This window comes from Silurus meridionalis, chromosome 17 (genome assembly GCF_014805685.1).
Source record: "Silurus meridionalis isolate SWU-2019-XX chromosome 17, ASM1480568v1, whole genome shotgun sequence".
NCBI lineage: Eukaryota > Metazoa > Chordata > Actinopteri > Siluriformes > Siluridae > Silurus > Silurus meridionalis.
The window spans coordinates 21,613,047-21,633,665 of record NC_060900.1 but is presented as its reverse complement, the minus strand read 5'-3'; the positions used below and the strand labels follow the sequence as shown (position 1 = coordinate 21,633,665).

Genomic DNA, 20,619 nt, shown 5'->3' with positions numbered 1-20,619 from the left:
GTCCCTCTCGGGTGAAATTGTTCTGTGTAACTGCGTTAAAGTGGATAATTCCACTGTGCAGTGCAAAGGGGGAGGCACAGGTCTTTATTTTAAGTATGTCAGTCTGTTAGTTGTATTACTGGACTGTATTTATGGCTGCTCATGTGTATACTTACACTGTAGCTCTGCACTATGTATTGTACATGCAGTAGATCAGTATATATATATATATATATATATATATATATATATATATATATATATATATATATATATATATATACACACACACACACACACACACACACACACACACACACACACACACACACACACACACACACATACATATACACACACACACACACACACACACACACACACATATATATATATAAATACATACACATGTTTGTGTGTGTATATATGGAAAACAGAGGTAGGTTACTTCATCTGCATATAGCTGATCTTGTATGTAAAACTATGTGAGCATGAGAAATATTTAGAAGTAGTCTTTCAGTTGTTTTATAATAACAGAATATCCATCTGCTAAGCAAGACTACAGTAAGCATACTAAAAGGGAGGGGCATAATTACCAAGATCCACACTCTTGGGAGGAAATGATAGAGCAAGGCTATGCTACTCTCACACACTTTCTAAACTGCATGATTAGGGCAATGACGTCAAGAACTCACCCGACACTCTCCGGTTAAATCTGCTGGGGGGAGGCGCTGTGGGAGGAGGGAGAGAGAGAGAGAGAGAGAGAGAGATTGAGAGAGAGAGAAAGAAAGAGTGTTAATTAAATTTGACTGTCTCTTTGCACTGTACACACACACACAGTTGCTTGAACGTAAACATCTTCCTCTTGTCTCTGTGGGCACCAGGTAGGTGTGCTGATTTCCCTGCAAGGTCTATTGAAACCCTAAATCCAAAAAGTGTAGCAGTGGGTGAATGTGCAAGATACTACGCACACACATATTTGCGAGCACACACACACACACATGGTTGCACTGACATGCCTGTGCCAGCCCTGAGGTCTCTCCCTCTTTCAGACTGCCTTCCACTACACTGCATTTCTCACTGAGCTGTTATTCTCTATTAACTCCACAGTGTGAAAATAAACCTTAGGAATACTTACCTAACCCTGACAACACACACACACACACACACACACACACACACACACACTCTACAGAAGTTCTTGTGAAAGTACTGTGGTAAACATCTACAGTGCCCCATTTTTTGCTCAATTTTGGTTATAAAGCTCCAATTAACAATAACAAGACAAGAGACTTTTTACAATTTACTCAAATTTTCTGTTACTGTAAGCAAACTTAACCTTAACAAAACCTAAAGCACATATGATGATTAATTCTCTCTCTCACACACACACACACCAAATTTTAGTTCAGACTGTTGGACCTGTGGAAAACACTAGCATTACGTCTACCTGGCAGATTCAGCCATTTGGCGTACACAGATGTCACAAGATGATGTGCTTCACTCTCACGTGCCTGATGTTTCCATGACAACCATCACCATAACAACACCCCTACCATCCATCAGCCAAGCCGAGACCGGACAAATATGCAATATTAAAACAAGGTATAGAAATGCAAAAGAGACGATATATAAGCACAGAAGAACCCATTTAGTGCAAAGGAGACTGTATATGAGGGGAATGTACTGTATATTCTCACCTGATGAATTGGACAGTAAAGATTTTAGGACACTTGTCCATCACACCCATACGTGGTTCTTCCCCAGACTGTTGCGACAACCTTGAAAAACATACAATTATATATAATGTCTTTGGTCGCTACTGCTTACTGCAGCAGTTTTCCTTTACTGGAACTAAGGAGCCTGAACTTGTGCACATAATAACGCACAAATCGAGCTCAATGAAGACATAAGCTGGCAAAACTGGACTGAAAGAACTTGAGTGGCCTGAACATACTTGCTGGACAGACCTCAACCTCACTGAACATCTTTGGGATGACTGCACCTCAGACCTCCTAACCAGACAACAGCGCCTGACTTCTCTAATAATGAGAAGTCCTTTGGCCAAAAGGACCATTCTTTGGCCATTCTGTCCTTTTTCTAAATGCCAACAATAACAACAACAGTAACGTGTGACTGCTCGGTCATATTTTATCGACTTGTTGCAGCTGAGCTCCATGGTGTTAATGATTTTTCTTTTCTCTTACCCTTTAAAAAGACAGTACAAAATATTTATCGCTTTTTAACAAATCCAAGGGTGGTCTGATGGCTTATGTCGGGCCATAGCTGTGGTTTTACATGCACTTTTTAACCCCTGTTGCATGTCATTTCTAAGATTTGTGTGTATCCACAAAAAACGAAAAAGGTTTTAATACACATGATAAATTGCAAACTGATTCAAAAGAGACTACCAGGCAATCAAATGAAAACGTTCGAACACACACAACTGGTTAACCTGATAATTGTAATGAAAGTTTTCCTCAGTGCAAAGCTTCAATTTGTATTGTTATACGGATATATTGGAAACGAAGTCTTCTACAAACACATCCATAATACAGTAATGAGATCGTATCACTTTGTGATGCTTGTGTCCGGAAGGAAAGGAAGCTGTTGGAATCATCCTGTAGCAAGTCATGGCCACACAGATGTGTTTTATCAGTGAGGAACAACAAGCTTTTTGACCACATTTCTTTTTAAAGAGTGCAGGCTTAGAAAATGATTTTGAATGGAAAATCCCCATCAGCATTGAAAAAAACACATGACTGTCTGTACGCGTTTAAGACTTAGATAGGAATGATAGTGTCCGTGATAGCACGGAGCAGAAAACTGATGTTCATTCTCTTTCGCACGAATGGAAGTGTTTCACAATACTCCAGCCATATCAACAGCACAAAGTGCACCGGCATGCGCAAGTGCAGACTGAGAAAAGACCTGTTTATGCGTGTGTGAGTCCATCACCCTGATGGAGAACAGGGCTTAAACTCGCTCCTCCCTCACCCACAATGCACTGCTCAGTGTCACAGTGAATGTGGGTCTAATATTCGTGTGCGTGTTTGCATGCGTGCGTGTGTACGTACAAGGGAAAGCAAGAGAAAAATAGAAAGAAACAAACAAACAAGTGCACGTCATGTGAGAGGGCAATCAAACCACAACCGGGTGACTAGATATTAGTTTGCGTTCTCACACACAGACCCGTATTCAAACAAAGTCTCTCTCTCTCTCTCTCTCTCTCTCTCTCTCTCTCTCTCTCTCTCTCTCTTACTCACACAGCTGAGAAAAATGTAAGAATGCAGTGTGATTAATTACATGTCACATTTCAAACTGCTACAGCTGACACCTTTACAGTCTCTCTGTTCGTATATTTTATGCCGCCGTGTTCTCGTGTGTGCCCGTTGTGACGACAACAAACTTTATTCCTGTAAAATGCACAATTTTCTTAGTGCTTGCTATAATTCTATATTCAACATTATTTAAGAAACCTCAAAAGTGTTTCATGGAAATTGGAATCATTTTTCTCACAGAAAGCTCCACTTTTCCACTGGATTCTGTTTTTCTCACACTCCTCCTTCTTCCTGCAATTAATCCTGAGGTCCCTATGTTCTTTTTCTGTCTCTCATGGACTTCCCCTGCTATTCTGTCACACACACATTGCAGCCCTCCATCATTCCCTCCCCCCTTTTCTCTTTCTTTACTGCGTACTAGAGCCATAAAAGGCAGCGTCGTTCTGTAGTGTGCCAATGCCTTTAACTCTTTACTGACCAACAGACAAGTTTAAATTCACCCAAGGGTGGGCAAGCATAAGCACCGAGTTGCAGTAAAACAAAGACAAGGCAATATAAAGACCAGCGACTTGCAGTGGGAGTCTCTTAAATGTTTCATTATACACAGCGGTACCAATTTTGAGAGAAAATACACATCCACAAACTGAATAAGGGCCTCAGCAAACAGCTCTTAATGGTGGTGTTCAAGGGAAGGTCAGTTCATCGAAATATCTTCTGTGTGATTATACAAGGCCACCATTTGTCTGCTTTATCTGCTCTCTGATTGGACAAGGTTACAGCACATCGTAGTGTCTACATGGAACATTTCCTGCTAGAGCGCCTTAAGGACAATCAGATTTGTCATTTTTCGTAATTAAATTTTAACTTCATTTATCTGACTGATGATGCGAGAGAGCATCATTGACAACTCCATGTCAGATTGTACAAGTAAGTGCTGTGGAAATGGAACAAGCTTAATGTTTTACCGGGTCCTGATGGCTTTTCTTACACTGCTATAGGTTTAGATTGTATCCTGAACCGCTCTGTCCATCCTTTCTTCAATCCCAATGAACCCCGTCCACTAATCAGATTGACCAAGACATCAGAAACAAACCTACAGGGGCTGCATGTGTGTTTGTTTGTGTGTGCTTGTGTATAAGGGATTTAAAATAAAAAAGGGGCAGAATCCAGACAGACAAAAAGCGGTTTCTAAACTAATTGTGTTAGAATCTAAAAGGAAAAAAAATCCTGGTTGCTGCAACTGAATGTTGTTTAGGCAAATTGATTGTATTAGGACCTAAAAGACCAGTTGCTGCAACTCAATTATATTTAGACAAATTGAATTCGGATGTACAAGTTAATTTTGTGGAAAACTGTTTTTAATTTCTTTATAATTGTCCAGTAGAAATGTAGATTCAACCAGCCAAGTAACCAGGATGAAATGTTTTCTAGGTGGATTATTTAACATTAATGGATGACTAATGATATTTTCAAAGAACACGCTTTTATGAAAGGTTGAGAGCTTATAACAGTGTCAGTTGTCTCGTGATTAAACAGATTTAAAGAAGAGAAAGACAGGTGCCATGCAGCTTTAGCCTGTGACACAATGACGGGACATGATATTTACAAACAAGATACACTACAAGATCATAAATTAGATTATTTTCCTCCATCAAACACGATTTATTCCCCAGCCCTATTCAATTATTAAATCAGAAGCCGGGAATGAATTTTTCTAAAAGCAGCTCTGACAGTAGATCTGTCTGTAACATCACATGTTTATATTAATGCACTGGTTGAAGATATAGTTTCTATAGTAACTGCTAATTCACAGGGATTATATGGTGAGGGCTCACTATCTATATAGTAATAAAACATACAAAATTAAAAATAAACTAAGATCAAAGAACACAATTGTTAAAACAAAGTAGGTAATCATTGATGTGGTAAAGCTTCATTTTCATTAAGCATTTCTGAAAGGAGACTTCAGTGTTTGTAGCAATCGATAAATTTGTTTTGTACAGGTAGTCGTCGACTTACGACCACGATTGGGACCGACAGACCGGTCATAACACGATTTGGTCGTAAGTACAGTAGGCTAAATGTACAGTACTGTGAAATAATGCCGGAAGCTGGTACGCACTGTCGTACGCCGCGGCTAGCGATTGTGGTCGTAAAGTCGAATGGTCGTAAGTTGCATAGGTCGTAAGTCGACGACTACCCGTGTGCTTTTTTGGCCTTGTCAGATTTTACAGTGGTCCCCAAAAGATGGGACCAGGCAGCACAGTAAAGAATCAAACAAAACCTCATGTGAACATTTCTTCCCACCTACATAAATAAATCCCATCATGATTTGTGTAATAACATTTTCTAGCTATCAGCTGCATAATTACACATGTGCAAAACATAAAAAAAACATAAAATCTATTTTGACTCATTTGCAGTTGTTTTTCAGCGATTGGGTTGCATAAAGGCATTATTTTAACTGCAGCTATCTTCTCAATAAGTCGCTTAGTCCATTCAGACCAGGACTTAAGGGGTCAGATTGGAGGTTAAATCACTGTTGGCTGTGCCAGACAGTACGCTTTTGTTACTTCGAAAGTATCATGAAATTAAATCAGTGGTTTCAAAACACAAAAAGCTAGAATATCTCTTTAGATGGAAAGAAAACAGAATTTTCACACAATCAGTGTGCAAGCTTTTGTCTGGAAGGGTCATTTGAGCATATATATATATATATATATATATATATATATATATATATATATATATATATATATATATATATATATATATATATATATGTATTTTATTTATTTTAATAAAAAATGTATAAATAAACAATAATTCTCTCTCTCGATCATATTCGTATTTATATATATATATATATATATATATATATATATATATATATATATATATATATATATATATATATATATATATATTATATATATATATATTATATATATATATATGAAAATAAAAATCATACACCTCTGACTGTTTAGGACACTGAATATTTTATGTATTTCACTATTTGCTTGGCCAGTTGCCTGTGACTGCTTAATGTCAAACCCCTGTGTGGATGAATATAGAGTTTCAACAATGAAGCACAAACATAGCAGCCTTTCCCTATCCTGTAAGCACTGACCTCACCACTAAGCTTTGAGAAAATACAACCCTAAACTAAAGTTTATTTTAGCGTGACCTATATGAGCCCAAACCCCCTAACATTTTTGCAAACACTCATTCATTGCGTTTATTATAAACCGACTTGAAAAAAATTATCTGTCAATAGACAATATAAACCATTGTTATAAACAAAGAGCTTCCCTCAGCCGTAGTAAAAAAAACAACCCGCAGTGCCGCAATTAATCACTATGTCTCGTTGATATGATCTCTTTCAGCATGTTGCTTTTTAGCATATTAAACTCATGATCTCCGCTACTGAAGCAGCCAGAATACAGGCTCTGAACTAAGACCCGAGTGTGTGAAAGACAAATAACGACGGAAGAGTTTGTCCTTTCTTCCTCATTCTACTGTTGCTACAGGCAGAAAAAGAGAAGTACCAAAGTCCAGATTATTATCTTTGCCTGACAGAAGAATAATGTTCGCTCACACATATACATACATGCGTACACTAAAAATGGGATGTCTCTTGCACCAGTGATTTAACATTTCAGTTTTACAAAGTTAAATCTTAGAATTTATAACATTTACAACAAAATTGCAGCAAAAAAAAAAAATATAATTATTAAACAATATTCGTATTTCAGATATTAGAATCTCCATTTCTCAATGACACTAAAATCAAGAACTGCATTTACACTCAGGCTACAAAATGATGCCACTACTTCCGCTTATTCATTGTGACAATCACAACTCAACTTTAACCTCGCATGGGTCTAGGGTGGGGTTGGGGGTGTAGTGTGTGAATGATTAAAAAGCCCAAAATGCCTGCATGCAATGAAAGAAACAAATCTGTCCTGAACAAAATGCTTATTAATGGGTTCTGATTTTCACAATTACTGTAGAAACAACAAACAAGGTTAAAATGTATAACATGAATGGATACGCATCTTGGCTGCTCACTTAAAACTTGGCAATGACACACATGTAATCAAGATCATATTTATCAAGTGGCTTATGAGTCATGCTCAGCAGAGCAGATACGTTGCCACGGTTAATTATTTAACCAGCTGTTAATATCGCTAGTTTCCTTTCAGATTCAGGAGCACAAGCTGTGTTCTTGGGACCATAATATTATTAAGGTTTTTTTTACTACATGCCAGAATTTTCCATTTCAAATATACCAGCAGATAAAAAAATAATAATAATTCAGACTTTTTAGGACCATATATCTACCGCTGCCTATTAAAGTAGCTCAATGAATCCAATGAAGCCTTTGAATCAAGTAAATGCTTTTTCATACATTTGTGGCGAAAGTGAAATGAACCGTAAATCAGCAGCTCTATTACAGAAGTTTTATGCAACTGCAAAACGATATGTTAAACTTCAAAAGAGTGGATTTGTTTTCTTTATATATCACTGGGAAAATGAGTGATAGGTGTTGCTCAACCTCTCTGGATAGACTAGTCTTTCCAGCCCCGGATGACATTTAGGAAAAATTAAAACACGTCACTTTGAACTGATTGCTTCACTAAACACTTTTTAGGTATAGGTAGCTGTTCAAATACACTATATGAACAAAAGTGTGTGTACACTTACACATACCATGAGATTCGTATGTGCTTGTTCCACATTTATTAGTCCCCGTTCCAATAAGCTCCACTCTCCTGGGAAGATGTTCTATTTAATTTTGGAGTGTGTTTGTGGTGATTTGTTCTCATTCAGCCATAATGGCTTTAGTAAAGATGTAGGGTGAGGAGGCCTGGGCTTCAGTCAGCATTCCAATTCATCCCAAAGCTACTCAAAAGCATTGAGGTCAGGGTTCTAAAGCAGTCATAATGAAACAGGATCTCCTGGCTTTTTTGCCTCCTACTATGTGGTAACACGTGCCTTAATACTTTATCCATATAGTGTACAAGCAATTAGTGTATACACTTGGAACACTGCTGCAGACTTTTATGCAGAGTTGATCTTGCCCCACTTCTTCTACATCTACAGTCTCACCATCCACTCATGGGGGCGAGACAGATAAGTGTCAAAATGACGATGTACAGCGGAGACAGTGTTAAACACTGCAGAACAGAGACAGCGGAAAACAATGACAGCTTCAATTATTCAAAAGGCGGCAGCTTCGGCATTAATCAAAATAACTGACGAAACGCGGAAAAGCCTGCGTACGATATTTCGGAAGTAGTTTTTCCTCGCACTGCCATTTTCTTTTTATTACGATAAAAGAAAGGATGACATACACCTGACCATACACGTGCAAATGTTGAAGAATCTCAACAATTGTTTTTTTCCCCCCAAACTGGTGCTTGCAATAAGTCTGATATATTCTGTTTTCCTCAACATTTTAGGCAATTATATCATTACACACCATGCTGTTCACATAATGAGACAAATGCAACTGTAGAACAAAATAAGCGATCTGACTTTGAAGTGTCCACAACCTTTTGTGACTGTGTGTGTACCGAGGCTAAAGTAATATCTTGGTTAAAAACAATCACTTTTAAAATAAAGTGCTAAAGATCTCACTGTGACCCATAGGTTTTTTAATTTAACATAGATGTTTAGCTAGATGAATAAATAGAAATAGATAGGCAGAAAAGAAAAGAAAAGAAAAGAAAAGAAAAGAAAAGAAAAGAAAAGAAAAGAAAAGAAAAGGAGAACTCCCATTGTAGTAACAGTGCCAGCACCTCAGCTCTCTAATAGCAGGACCTCAGTCTCGTGCAAAATAATAAATACAGCTTTTTATCTATTCTCTTCTTTCAATACTGATTATCTGCCTGTTAATATTTCAAGTAAACAAGGTTATTTTCTCTGTCTATATCGGTATTAATCACTCACTGGTCACACGTGTATTCAACTGAGATTAGACTGAGATTAAACTGGAAAGCGTTGGGAGTATTTCTCAAAAACATTGCTTATCTGCAATTTATACAGCAGAAGCAGATGGGCCAAGTGCTCTGATAATCAGCCAAAATATTACTGTACATAGTCTGATAAAAAGCATAACAAAGGAATAGTAAAATATTAATAAACTACCTATAATTGAAGATAAGTGGCTCTGACTACAAAACTTCTAAAAAGTCCTACTTAAACCAATGGCCCAGACATTAAAACAGGAAAGGACTATATAACAGTTTACTCAATTAAGCCGTTTCTGTGCCGATTCGGCTGAACGAAATGGGAAAAATTCTCTCACAGTGGATAAAATACAATGTTGTGACAGCTGAAGCTCGCCTAATGAAACCCACATTGCCTGACCTGGTACACAACTGAAAGAACCTGAAGAGGAGAACAGGGTTTCTCGAATTAAAATGGTAAGAAAAAAGGCCTCCTTGTGGGTTTTATCTTTATTGAAAAAAAAGGAACAAATCTTTTTTTCAGATTCATTATTTAGAAATTATTTATTATGTAATTAAAAGGTCTCTCGTTTAAACTGCTCGGTCGGCATGCCACTCTAACAGGAACTACATCAGACTGCATCATGCAATTACCGACAAGCACACAAACACTGTTTTGTGTCTATGTGTAAACGCAACTTCTGCAGTGCACACAAAGTCTACAGAATCTGTCCAGCGTTTTACACAAAACATACCCAGAGCAACTTCCTGTTTCAAATGGCCATCCCAGGATTTCATTTTTATCTAGATTTTTTGTTGTTAAGAGCCAGTTTAAATGATTTTTATTTTGAGATTATTATAATATTTTGCATGACACGCTGTATGAGAATTTTAGATGAATTCTCCAAAATGTACAATGTGTCCGCCATGTTAAATTAAAGGAAGCTCTACCAGACCCTTTACAAAAAAAAAATAATGTCTGGGATCATGAAGGTATTTCATGTTTAGAAAATATTCTTCCTCTGTCCGTTAGCTTTTATGTTTTACCATCGCCAATACCTCATTTGTAGCTTGTCCCCGGAGTTTCCAGATTTCACATGCCATTCTTCTCAAAGCCTTTCAAATGAACATTGTAGCAGCAGACACCAAAGTAAAATTGGCACCAAATCTAGTAGTGTTTTAGGCTGGAGTGTTTGTTTCTCATAGGACTATAAAGTTCACCAAAATGTGCATGATTTTAGACTTTACAAATAAACAGACATGCAAAACAAGTCTGCAGTTCCCACACAGAAATCCCTGAATGCTGGATCCCCATGACGTACAATACGGCTATTTTGGTGAATATCAGAAACTTGAGTTTACTTGTACAGAGTGTGTGTATTCAGAAAATTTAATCTTAAAGCTCTAAAAAGCTCTGTTGGCAAGATCTGCTTAAAAATGCTCAGAATATTTTGGAGTACTAACTCCTTCAGGCAACAAGGCCAAGAGAACCAATGTGCATCACTTGGAAAGAAAGAAATCAAATGTAGAATGGTTGCAGTTACACATTTCCTCCTTTAAATTTAGAAATCATTATTGTTGAGTTCTGGGAGAAGCAAAAAGAAGAAGAAGAAGAAGATTATTGCAGAGTTCAAATAAAAAACAACTTCAAACCAAGACTTTCTCTCACTACTAAACATTTAAGAAGTCTCAAACAGATTTGATTTGAAAGCTGCCTTTAACGCTACTTTGAATGATTTGCATAATTTTTATTTACATTTTTTTTAAAACACACGCCAACATTCCAAACTGGCTGCACGTCAGACACGGCTCTAACAATTTTCCACCACTCCCACTCGCATATTTCAGCTGTTATGCTGCAGGTGACCTGAGATCATTCCATCCTCCGTTCAAGGTTCACCTCTAGCTTATCTCACCCACCCTGTACCTGGGCACAGGAGAAAGCCATGTTGTTGGACAGAAGTAAAAATCTCATTTACCACCATACTGTAGAACATTGAATGTTTGTGCTTTGACTTAATATTTATCAATCAATCTTTTCTTATTTAAATAGGAACCAATAAAAACATTCGTCCACAGTATGACCGATTTTCTAAAAAAAATTATAATAATAATCTGTTTTTCAATCAAACTTTGGCTTGTTTTTTTAAAGCTGGCTTTTTTTTTAAATACTGATTTCATTTTCTGTTTAAATTAAGCAGTAACACAGACAAAAAGTTCCATAACCTATTCAGAAACATATTAGATAATACTTCCTCCGACTGTAATAAGATTAAGAGATTTACCCATGCATGGCAACAATCCGCTTGCTATTCTCTCACTCCTATTATCTTAACACTCATGCTAATTGGCAAAAATCTACAGTAGGATAATAACAGGAACAAAAACAATGCTTTTTTTTTTTTTTACACCAGAACTATGGGTGCAAAACTATTTTAGACTGACCATTCACAGCTCCGATCCCCTTCATATATTTAACTAAGATATACAGAATATAAAAGTGGTAGAAGCATAATATCAAAATAAAAAAAAAAAATCAAAATCATATTTTATTTGTCACATACACATACATACAGAGTACGACATACAGTGAAATGCTTTATACGACCGTCCGGCATTCAAGCATAAAAGGGACTGGAATATAAAGAGAATGTAATGGAAAAAAAAAAATAAACCAAGAATAAAAAAAAGAAGGTAGATAAATAAAAAGTATAAACTATATAAAATATATGAAGATATATGTGAAAATGTGTATATACATGGGTGCGTATGACAGTAAAATTTTAAGTGATTAACATGATTGTCCTTAAAGTGTCCGTGTGCAGCATGGTGTGGTATAAAGTGTTAAAGTGACAGTCCAGAGATGAAAGTGTCATAGTGCAAAAAAGTTGTGCAGAAAAATATGCTCTAGGAGCTTAGTTTTTACCATCAATCGCATTTTGTAATTTGATTATGGTGTAATGTGTGTGAGCCGACGATGTTGTGTGTTCTGTGCGCTTTAAAGATGTATCCCTTGGTGACACACTGTGCTGTCTCTATGACAACTCAAACATGGCAGCTAGTTATATAATAGAACAATGAGACCTACAATGGAGAATGTCTGATCTGACACCAAACCTTGTAAAAAAATAAAAAAATAAATAACTGATGATAAATTAGTAAGAAACGGCTAATGGAACATTAGCGCATCATTATTACAACTTCACGTCGCTCAAACATCATAACAAATGAGCAGGACGTTTTTACAAAAGTGCGACCTGTGGTAAGTTCATCTTTTGTGACGGTCTTTGACACTATTTTTCAAAACTAACGGAAAGTTTAAAACACAGGGCAAGCTATTAAAAAAAAAAAGAACTTTCCATATAACAGCAGCAAAGCACTTGAATTTAAAACAATAATGCTAGAATGTTAAGAATAATGTTCGAAACTGTATATTAATATGAGCTTGTAAAAGGGCAGCACTACAGTTGCACAGTCATAAATTAAAGATAAAAAAAAAGGAAATCATCAATAAGCATCAATATGTAATTTAGTTTATAGTAAATCACCAAATGTTTTCTAGTTAAATAATACACAGGATTACACAATCGAATACCTGCCTCAGTTTTAAACTACTTCAACATCAAGGAATGTACACATGTGAGTGTTTCACACAATCTAGACTTCCAGATGTTTCTACTCTTGGATAGCTCATTTATAATCGTTTCGGTTAAACAGTGTTGGAAATGAAGCAAACAGGACTGTTTGGGGAAAAGTCGTTTTACTGCTCAGCTCTGACTCCTGAAGGCAGGCCACCGGTCATGTTCATTTAAATGGCTAGTTACTGAGCATTTCTTGCAGCAAGTGGGTTATGCCACCTAAGTGTCTTCTATGAGAGAGAAAAACCTCTTGGAAAAACCCATGAGAAAAGTAAAAAATTTTACTCAATTCAAGATTTTTTTGAAGCATTAAATTCTCACTTCAGATAGTTTTTTTTTGCTACATAACTGTTTAGACTAAATAGACTATAAAGAAATTCAAACACTAAGTCAAATATTTGATTTGTTCAAAGCACACTTTTCAACAGACTTTTTTCTGAAGTTATTTTCAAAATAAATGCAGAACATTTCCAAAATAAATTAATAGTACTCATCTGTGCATTAAATATATTTCTGCACTGCTGTACAGAGACAGTGTGTGAAATCAGGAAATATTTTAAGCAAACATGAAAGAGCATGAAGTACCGTAAAGAAGTAGCAGCATTTACATTTATGGCATCTGACAGTCGCCCTTTTTCCAGCTGTTGCATTTTTCTCATTCATACAACTGAGAAGTTGAAGGTTAAGGGCTTTGCTTACGGGCAAGTCGCAGCTTAGTGGTGATGGGATTTAAACTCATAACATTCTGATCACGAGTCCAAACGTCTTAACCACCGAGCTACCCCTTTCCCCATTTAATCCCCTGAAGGAGCATAAAGAATGCAAACAAGTATGTTAACAATCATGTTCTTGTTTTATCCGTTGCATTTCCACATTATACACAAGCATAGTTTTGCACCAGGCCTGAAAATGCTGTGGTCCCACTCACACCTGGCATTAAAGCCTCCTGGTCAATGATGCAATCAAACTGTAAGAGTTCTTTGTTGCGGCACTGGATGCACAAGCTCACATTCAAATGTAACTAGCCATATACGTCATGTTTTTGTCCACGGTTAAATGTTTTTAATACAAGAGCGCATTGAGGCAACTGATGAAGATACTCTCAATGGTGCAAAATTCTAGGCAACAGTGCAATGTTCTTGAGTCTTTTTAGAATTAGTGATAGAGTCCGCCATCCAGACCATGTAAGTGCAGTTATAGGATGAGAAGAAAGAGTTTGTAATTTAATTAAATACCATCCACAATGAAATGTTGTAAACCTGCTTACTACACATGACAAAAGAATGACCTGAATTAACTCAAACCTATGCAAAGTGATTAACCTAACAAAAACAAAACAAAAATTAGACCTGGCTTTAAGTTCATTTATATTCACTTATGCAGATCACATCTGGCCTGAATGTCTGAGAACACATAAGGTTTACATGTGTGGACTGATGGGGAGGTGAAACCACTGCTAAAGATCAAACTTTGGTCGTATTTGAAACCTCTATTCTCTGCAATTTGTGGCACGCAAGTAGTGGATTTAGCAAGCATCTTATTCTCCATGAGGGTGCTATAACAATGCAAAACGAAAGTACACTGCAAACACATTACCAAATCAGAAAAAGACCACAAACAAACATCCTGAAACAACATGAACAACTTAACACATTCACTACACACGGTCATATGCTCTCTCCACATCCACATAAAAGCAGTGAAAAGTACTTAGAAATTTCTCCACATTCTGGTTATCAAAAACATGAAAAACACGTGTGTCAAATGCAGAAAGATGAATGTTTTAAAGGGGTCAAAGCTGTTCACTCGCTCCAACTCAAACTCATTGGTGGTTCAGTAACCTTTCAGGTTTTTGCTCATTTGCAGTTATAAGTTAGTCCTTGCACCACACCAGTGCTGCAACATCTCACCATATCTTCTGGCCTTGTCTTCAGCCTTCTCTCTTGTGTCTACAAATTTAATGGTCATGTTAATGCGATAAGTTACCCACTGATGGGTGTGTAGTTGTAAGAATATATATCTTATAGGAAGAGATTTTTTTAGTTCAGCATGTGAGAAAGTCGAAACCTGCAACACCCTGCACCGCAACCAACCAGCCAGCAGTCGTTTAGTTTCAACTTGAGCTGGCAAAGAACTTGAGCAGAGTTTAACTGGATGCAAATGAGAAGTGAAACGATGCGGTTACTACCAGTGTGAGTGAAAGACAGTGGTACAGCTTAATTCTGATAAAGATTATGCATGTTTTCTGGTTTTAGATTAGTTTTTGTTCTTAATCACAGCTGCTGAGTCAGTCAGTAATACTCTATTTAAAGATGTCAAACTATATTTCTCAAAATCTTCCCCAATGACTAAAGAAGTGCCACTAGCATGAGACACATCCAGAAGATTTAATTTAAAGCTGGGATTATTGGTCCTTTTGAAATATACAGGGTCCTAAGTCTGCGTTGAAAATGGCTGAAATGTGTAGCACTGCCATGACCGAAAACAGTACATCAATAACATACTGTAACTATATTCTGCAAATGGGATCAATGCTCTGTTAACTTATTGCGCAGACAAATGATTAAGCTTCTAATAACAAATCTGAACGGACTAATATTCTAATAAGCAAATCCCTACTGGTCTACCTTAATACATTACTGAATTTAAATGATGCTAACGTGAGCAATTACAACACAGTGAAACTGAAGCGGCATGACGAGCAAACAGATACATGAAAGAGAATACGGTCTCTAATGCAGACCAAGAGCTCGTTTCACCATTGTGAAAATACGCTTGCTTTCTCAATGACCAGATCCCATTCATTCACAGACCTGCTCAAACAAAATAAACCTCTCTGTCCAATATACAATCCACTCACCAAATACACATGATTGCAACACAGACACGTGTATCAATGGTTAAAACGGATCATTTTGTATTTCATTAGTGTTTCAGATACGGGGTAAATGGGGCTTTTGAACGGCTCGAAAACTAAGCCCTTCCCTACACACACATACACACCGCCCATCACTTCGCTGAATGACAGAACGCCATGGCAACTGTGTATATCGTCTTTTCCCATTCGCAATGGCTGGCCGATTACACCTAATACTCAACACATTCTGTCTATATAAATAATCGCAGAACCGTTAAACTAGCAGTTAAAAACAGGTAGTGATAACATACACACTGAGCAGCTCCTTGGATAGTTTACTCTTTGAATCTTCTAACCTTTTCTGAAAGAAAACCCATCATCATAGAGATCTATGTAGTACCTTAAACGGTTCCTGCAAATGAACAAAAGCAAAGCCCTATAGGATGCCACACGGAAGCTTAATACTTGGACACTGTTTCGTACTTACGCTCAAAGTCAGAGTCTTCTTCATCATCTTCTTCACCATTGGACTCTGTCTGCATGGGCTCGCCATCAAACATCACTCCCTTGCCTCCAGATTTGGCAGTGGACCCGGCTCCGTCTTGACTCCTCGTGTCTCTGAGCCGAGTGAAATACTGCACGGCGAACTCGACCAGATCGGGAGGTCTCTGTCGCAGCACCTCCACCGTGTACCCCTGCAGAAGCTCGGTCAGACCTGCCGGAATCTCAATACTCATGGTTGGGTGATGATGATGCTGCTGCTGGTATCCTGATAGCCAACTATATATTTATTATCAGTAAATTCTGCACTGTGGTACAAAAATATAAATATACGTCTTCTTGTCAGTCCATGTAGTAGAGGGGACCGCAGTACTGAAAACACTTGCTGTCAAAGGAGCAAGGAACAAACGAAGGGGTTATTAGATCTAGCGCTCAAATCTAATCTCAGTCAGAACAAAACGGATGGAAACGCATACGTCCCGGATCCCTGTCTGGAAATAACAGGACATACAGTGAGGTGTCAACGAGGTAGGCCTACAAAAGATCAAGGCTTCAAAAAATCGAGAGGGAAAAAAAACACGAAACTAGCTTACACAAATGCCAGTCGACTGAATCAATCTGACAATCAGATTTACTTCTTTGTACCAAAAAGCACTGGCATAAAAATATATATTACTGATAACGATCTGGTTCTTGTTTACAGCCTCACTGATAAGATCTTAAGGCCAATGGGATCCCTACAAGGGTTTTTGTCTACTTATAAGTAATTCTTGACTGTTAATCAGGTATAAACTGCACTGAGGAGAGTTTAAGAGTTAATAAAAAGAACAATGTGGCTCACCACGTGTTTTTTATATATATATATATATTTGGCAGTTCCCCTAAACAAATGTCTCCTGTTTGTTGTGTCAGGAGAACCTGTGAGTCTTATCTCAGCTCTCAGATAGCTCGCTTTTTCTGTTCTTTGCACTTTGGGCTTCGTTTTTTTCCCCCTCCCTTCCAGTGTATCAAACTCAAGGTGGTTTTTTTTTTATATTATGTTTCAAAATGAGCAACACCAACACTAGTTCAGCTCAGCAGAGGTAGCTATGTTGTAAAGTTGCCTCGTAAAAGTGGCCGCCCAAGCCTTTGCTATAGTATAACACGGCTAAGTGCTAGCTAATGTTAGAAAGTGAGAGAGAGAGATGGAAAGAGAGGGAGAGAAGCAGAGAGGGAACGAAGCAGGGAGGGTGAGAGAGGGAGAGAAGCAGGGAGGGTGGGACAGGGTGACAGATAGATAGCTAGCTAGCTACAGTAGCTCGTCCTCACAAGCTGGTTAGTCTCTGGTCACTCCAGTGAACGCGGCCAATACACGAGAGAACTAGCTAGCAGTTGTACAACACGACAGCGAGCACCGCGAACAACAACCTGTCCACAAGCCGGAGACGTGAAAATGGTGACGCGCTTCCAGGGCAGAGGTGAACGCTAGGCCGGCTAACTCAACCTAGCCGAGCGAATCCAAGCACGAAACCCTGCAGAAAGCTCGTTTCCTCCGAGTCAGTCCTTGGTTTTTCTTTTTCTCTTTTTGCAGCGCTGCTCTCCGGAGTAGAAAGGTCTCCACGTCAAAAAACACACACACTTCCTCTTAATTTGAGTGAAAAACAAAAAAGGAGAGTATAAAGAGGTTTTTTCTTCGTGTTGCCCGTTTCTGCCTCTCGACGAGGCTCCTCTCGCGCTCTCTCTCCACTCCACTAGCCGCTCTTTAGGGGGTGTGGCCACACCGACAACCTTACAGACCCACTCCCTCAGCTCTGATTGACAACAAGATAGACCAATCATATCGTTCCTAGAGCCGCGAATGGGCGTGTCCGAGCGAATTTTAGAAGCGCAGTGAAAGAAGAATGACAGCTGGTGCTACTACACTGAATCACCATGCAGGTTCCTAAGCTTCGTCCCGGAGCACTTCATACCCTCTCTCTGAAAATGGTATTTGACACAGCCAAATAACATGCGGTTGCTAACTTCCTTAGATTAAGAAAGTGTGTTAGAGCAGTTCCACATTTATGCATTTGTCAGACACCGATATCCATAGTGATTTACAAATGATCATTTGAGGGTAAAGGATCTTGCTGGTGGCAGATTGGTGATGCTGGGATTTGAACTAGAGATGGCACAAGTACACACATCTTTCACTAAACTCATGTTTTAAAAGACTGGTAAAAGTTGAAGTACTTACTAAACTTTTCTCACTCAAATTAAAGGAATGTAGTTTGGGCTCTGACATGTACTTAAGTAAAAAGTAGCCATTAATACTACCTGTTTTAGTGTACTGGACCTGTCATATTCATATATTAATACAAAATAATTAAAAAATTTGTTACCTAATAAATATATCCTGGCTGAACATCCACCATGTAGAACAGAAGTAGAGAAAAGATTAGGATCGATATTGTTGAAAAGATCAGACTAAAGAAACGAGTCTGGTTTGAAAATGTAAGAAGTAGAAAGTACAGATGTTTGTGTACAAAATTTTTAAGAGTGAAAGTAAAAAGTAAAAAAAAATAAACAGTGAAATAAAGTATTGATACCAGAAAAATCTACTTAAGTTCAGTAACAAAGTATTTGTAATTCATTACTTCCCATTTATGATTTGAACGAATGACCTTCCGATTCAATGTTTATGCTTTAACCACTAAATTACCACCTCCACCAGGAGTTCAATATACTGGGCAGGTAATATCCCAAAACCAAGCTTCTGCTTCTTCAAGTTACAAAGTTAGCAGAGAAAGGAGAAGAGATTGCAAAAAAAAGTGCATCCCAATGAACAAATAAAAAGTGTGCATAATAGGTTTTAGCCACAATTTGTGATTTAAGATAAAGTTATGAAGTAGAATCTATAAAGAATGGATCCAATCTAGCTTTTACTCACATACGGTTTGTAAACAACTAGTCTTTTTTCCTTTTTGATAAGAACATGCAAATTCCTTTTGTGTTTCTGTGCATCAGACTGGATAATTAAATAAATGTACAGATGTTGGTACAAAATCATATTTTAAATTTATTTAAAAAATCCTGCCTTAGCATGAATAACAGCTTTACATACTCTTGGCATCCGGACAGTTTACCTCTCCAAACATTCAGCTGAAATACTTTGTCATGCCTCTTGTAAAATGTTTTACACTAGTTGGAAATTTCTTTCTGAGCTTGTGATTCAGTTCATCTCAGAGCAGCTCAGTAGGATTTAGGTGCAGGGACTAGGCAGGCTATTCAATAACAGATTGATGACACTCCAATTGACTGTTGATGCTCTAAATAATGCTTACAGCTCTAAATAAAGCACTTGCTGTATGGTGAAATTGGCTCCAATCCACAGTCCAGAAGAAATTGCATGGTAGATTAGAATTAAATTCATTGTTAGTTTTTGTATTCCTTTCACTATTTAACCTACATTTCATGTCTACACATACATGTAAAGACTACTCTTATAGCATATGCTGATCGTTTGATAAAAATGAATACAAATACAAACCCGATTCCAAAAAAGTTGGAACACTGTACAAATTGTGAATAAAAAAGAAATGCAATAGTTTACAAATCTCATAAACAGTAGAATATAGATAACATATCAAATGTTGAAAGTGAGACATTTTGAATTGTAATGCCAAATATTACCTCATTTTGGATTTCATGAGAGCTATACATTCCAAAAAAGTTGGGACAGGTAGCAGTAAGAGGCCGGAAAAGTTAAATGTACATATAAGGAACAGCTGGAGGACCAATTTGCAACTTATTAGGTCAATTGGCAACATGATTGGGTATAAAAAAGAGCCTCTCAGTGTGCCAGTGTCTCTCAGAAGTCAAGCTGGGCAGAGGATCACCAATTCCTTCAATGCTGCAGCGAAAAATAGTGGAGCAATACCAGAAAGAATTTTATCAGAAAAAAACTTCAAAGAGTTTAAAGTTATCATCATCTACAGTGCATAATATCATCCAAAGATTCAGAGAATCTGGAACAATCTCAGTGTGTAAGGGTGAAGGCCGGAAAACCATACTGGATGCCCGTGATCTTAGGGCTCTTAGATGGCACTGCATCACATACAGGAATGCTACTGTAATGGAAATCACAACATGGGCTCAGGAATACTTCCAGAAAACATTGACGGTGAACACAATCCACCGTGTCATTCGCCGTTGCCGGCTAAAACTCTATAGGTCAAATCAGACTCTACAGGTAACCCATCATCAACCGGGATACTTTACTTGATATGTTTTAGCGAAGAAACTCACAAAGGCTTGGGAAAAGTAGGTGAAACTCATACATAAAAAATACAATAAAAATAAGGCACTCAGAAGCTTTGGTCCAGAACCCTGTCTGATTAGTGGTGATGTGATTGGGACCATATATAGAGTTATAGACTGGAATTAAA

At 37.7% G+C, this 20,619-nt stretch overlaps 1 protein-coding gene across 1 annotated transcript in view; it reads right to left on the bottom strand.

The window, feature by feature from the left end:
- Nucleotides 1-17,952, bottom strand: part of prkar2aa (protein kinase, cAMP-dependent, regulatory, type II, alpha A) — a 25,516-nt gene extending 7,564 nt beyond the window's left edge. Inside the window, exons 1-2 of the mRNA XM_046870634.1 lie at nt 16,200-17,952; nt 675-710 (exon numbers count right to left, since the gene is read on the bottom strand). Coding sequence (XP_046726590.1) covers nt 675-710; nt 16,200-16,449 — 286 coding nt within the window. The 5' untranslated portion in view covers nt 16,450-17,952. The remainder of the gene's footprint in view (nt 1-674; nt 711-16,199) is intronic.
- Nucleotides 17,953-20,619: the final 2,667 nt, after the last annotated feature.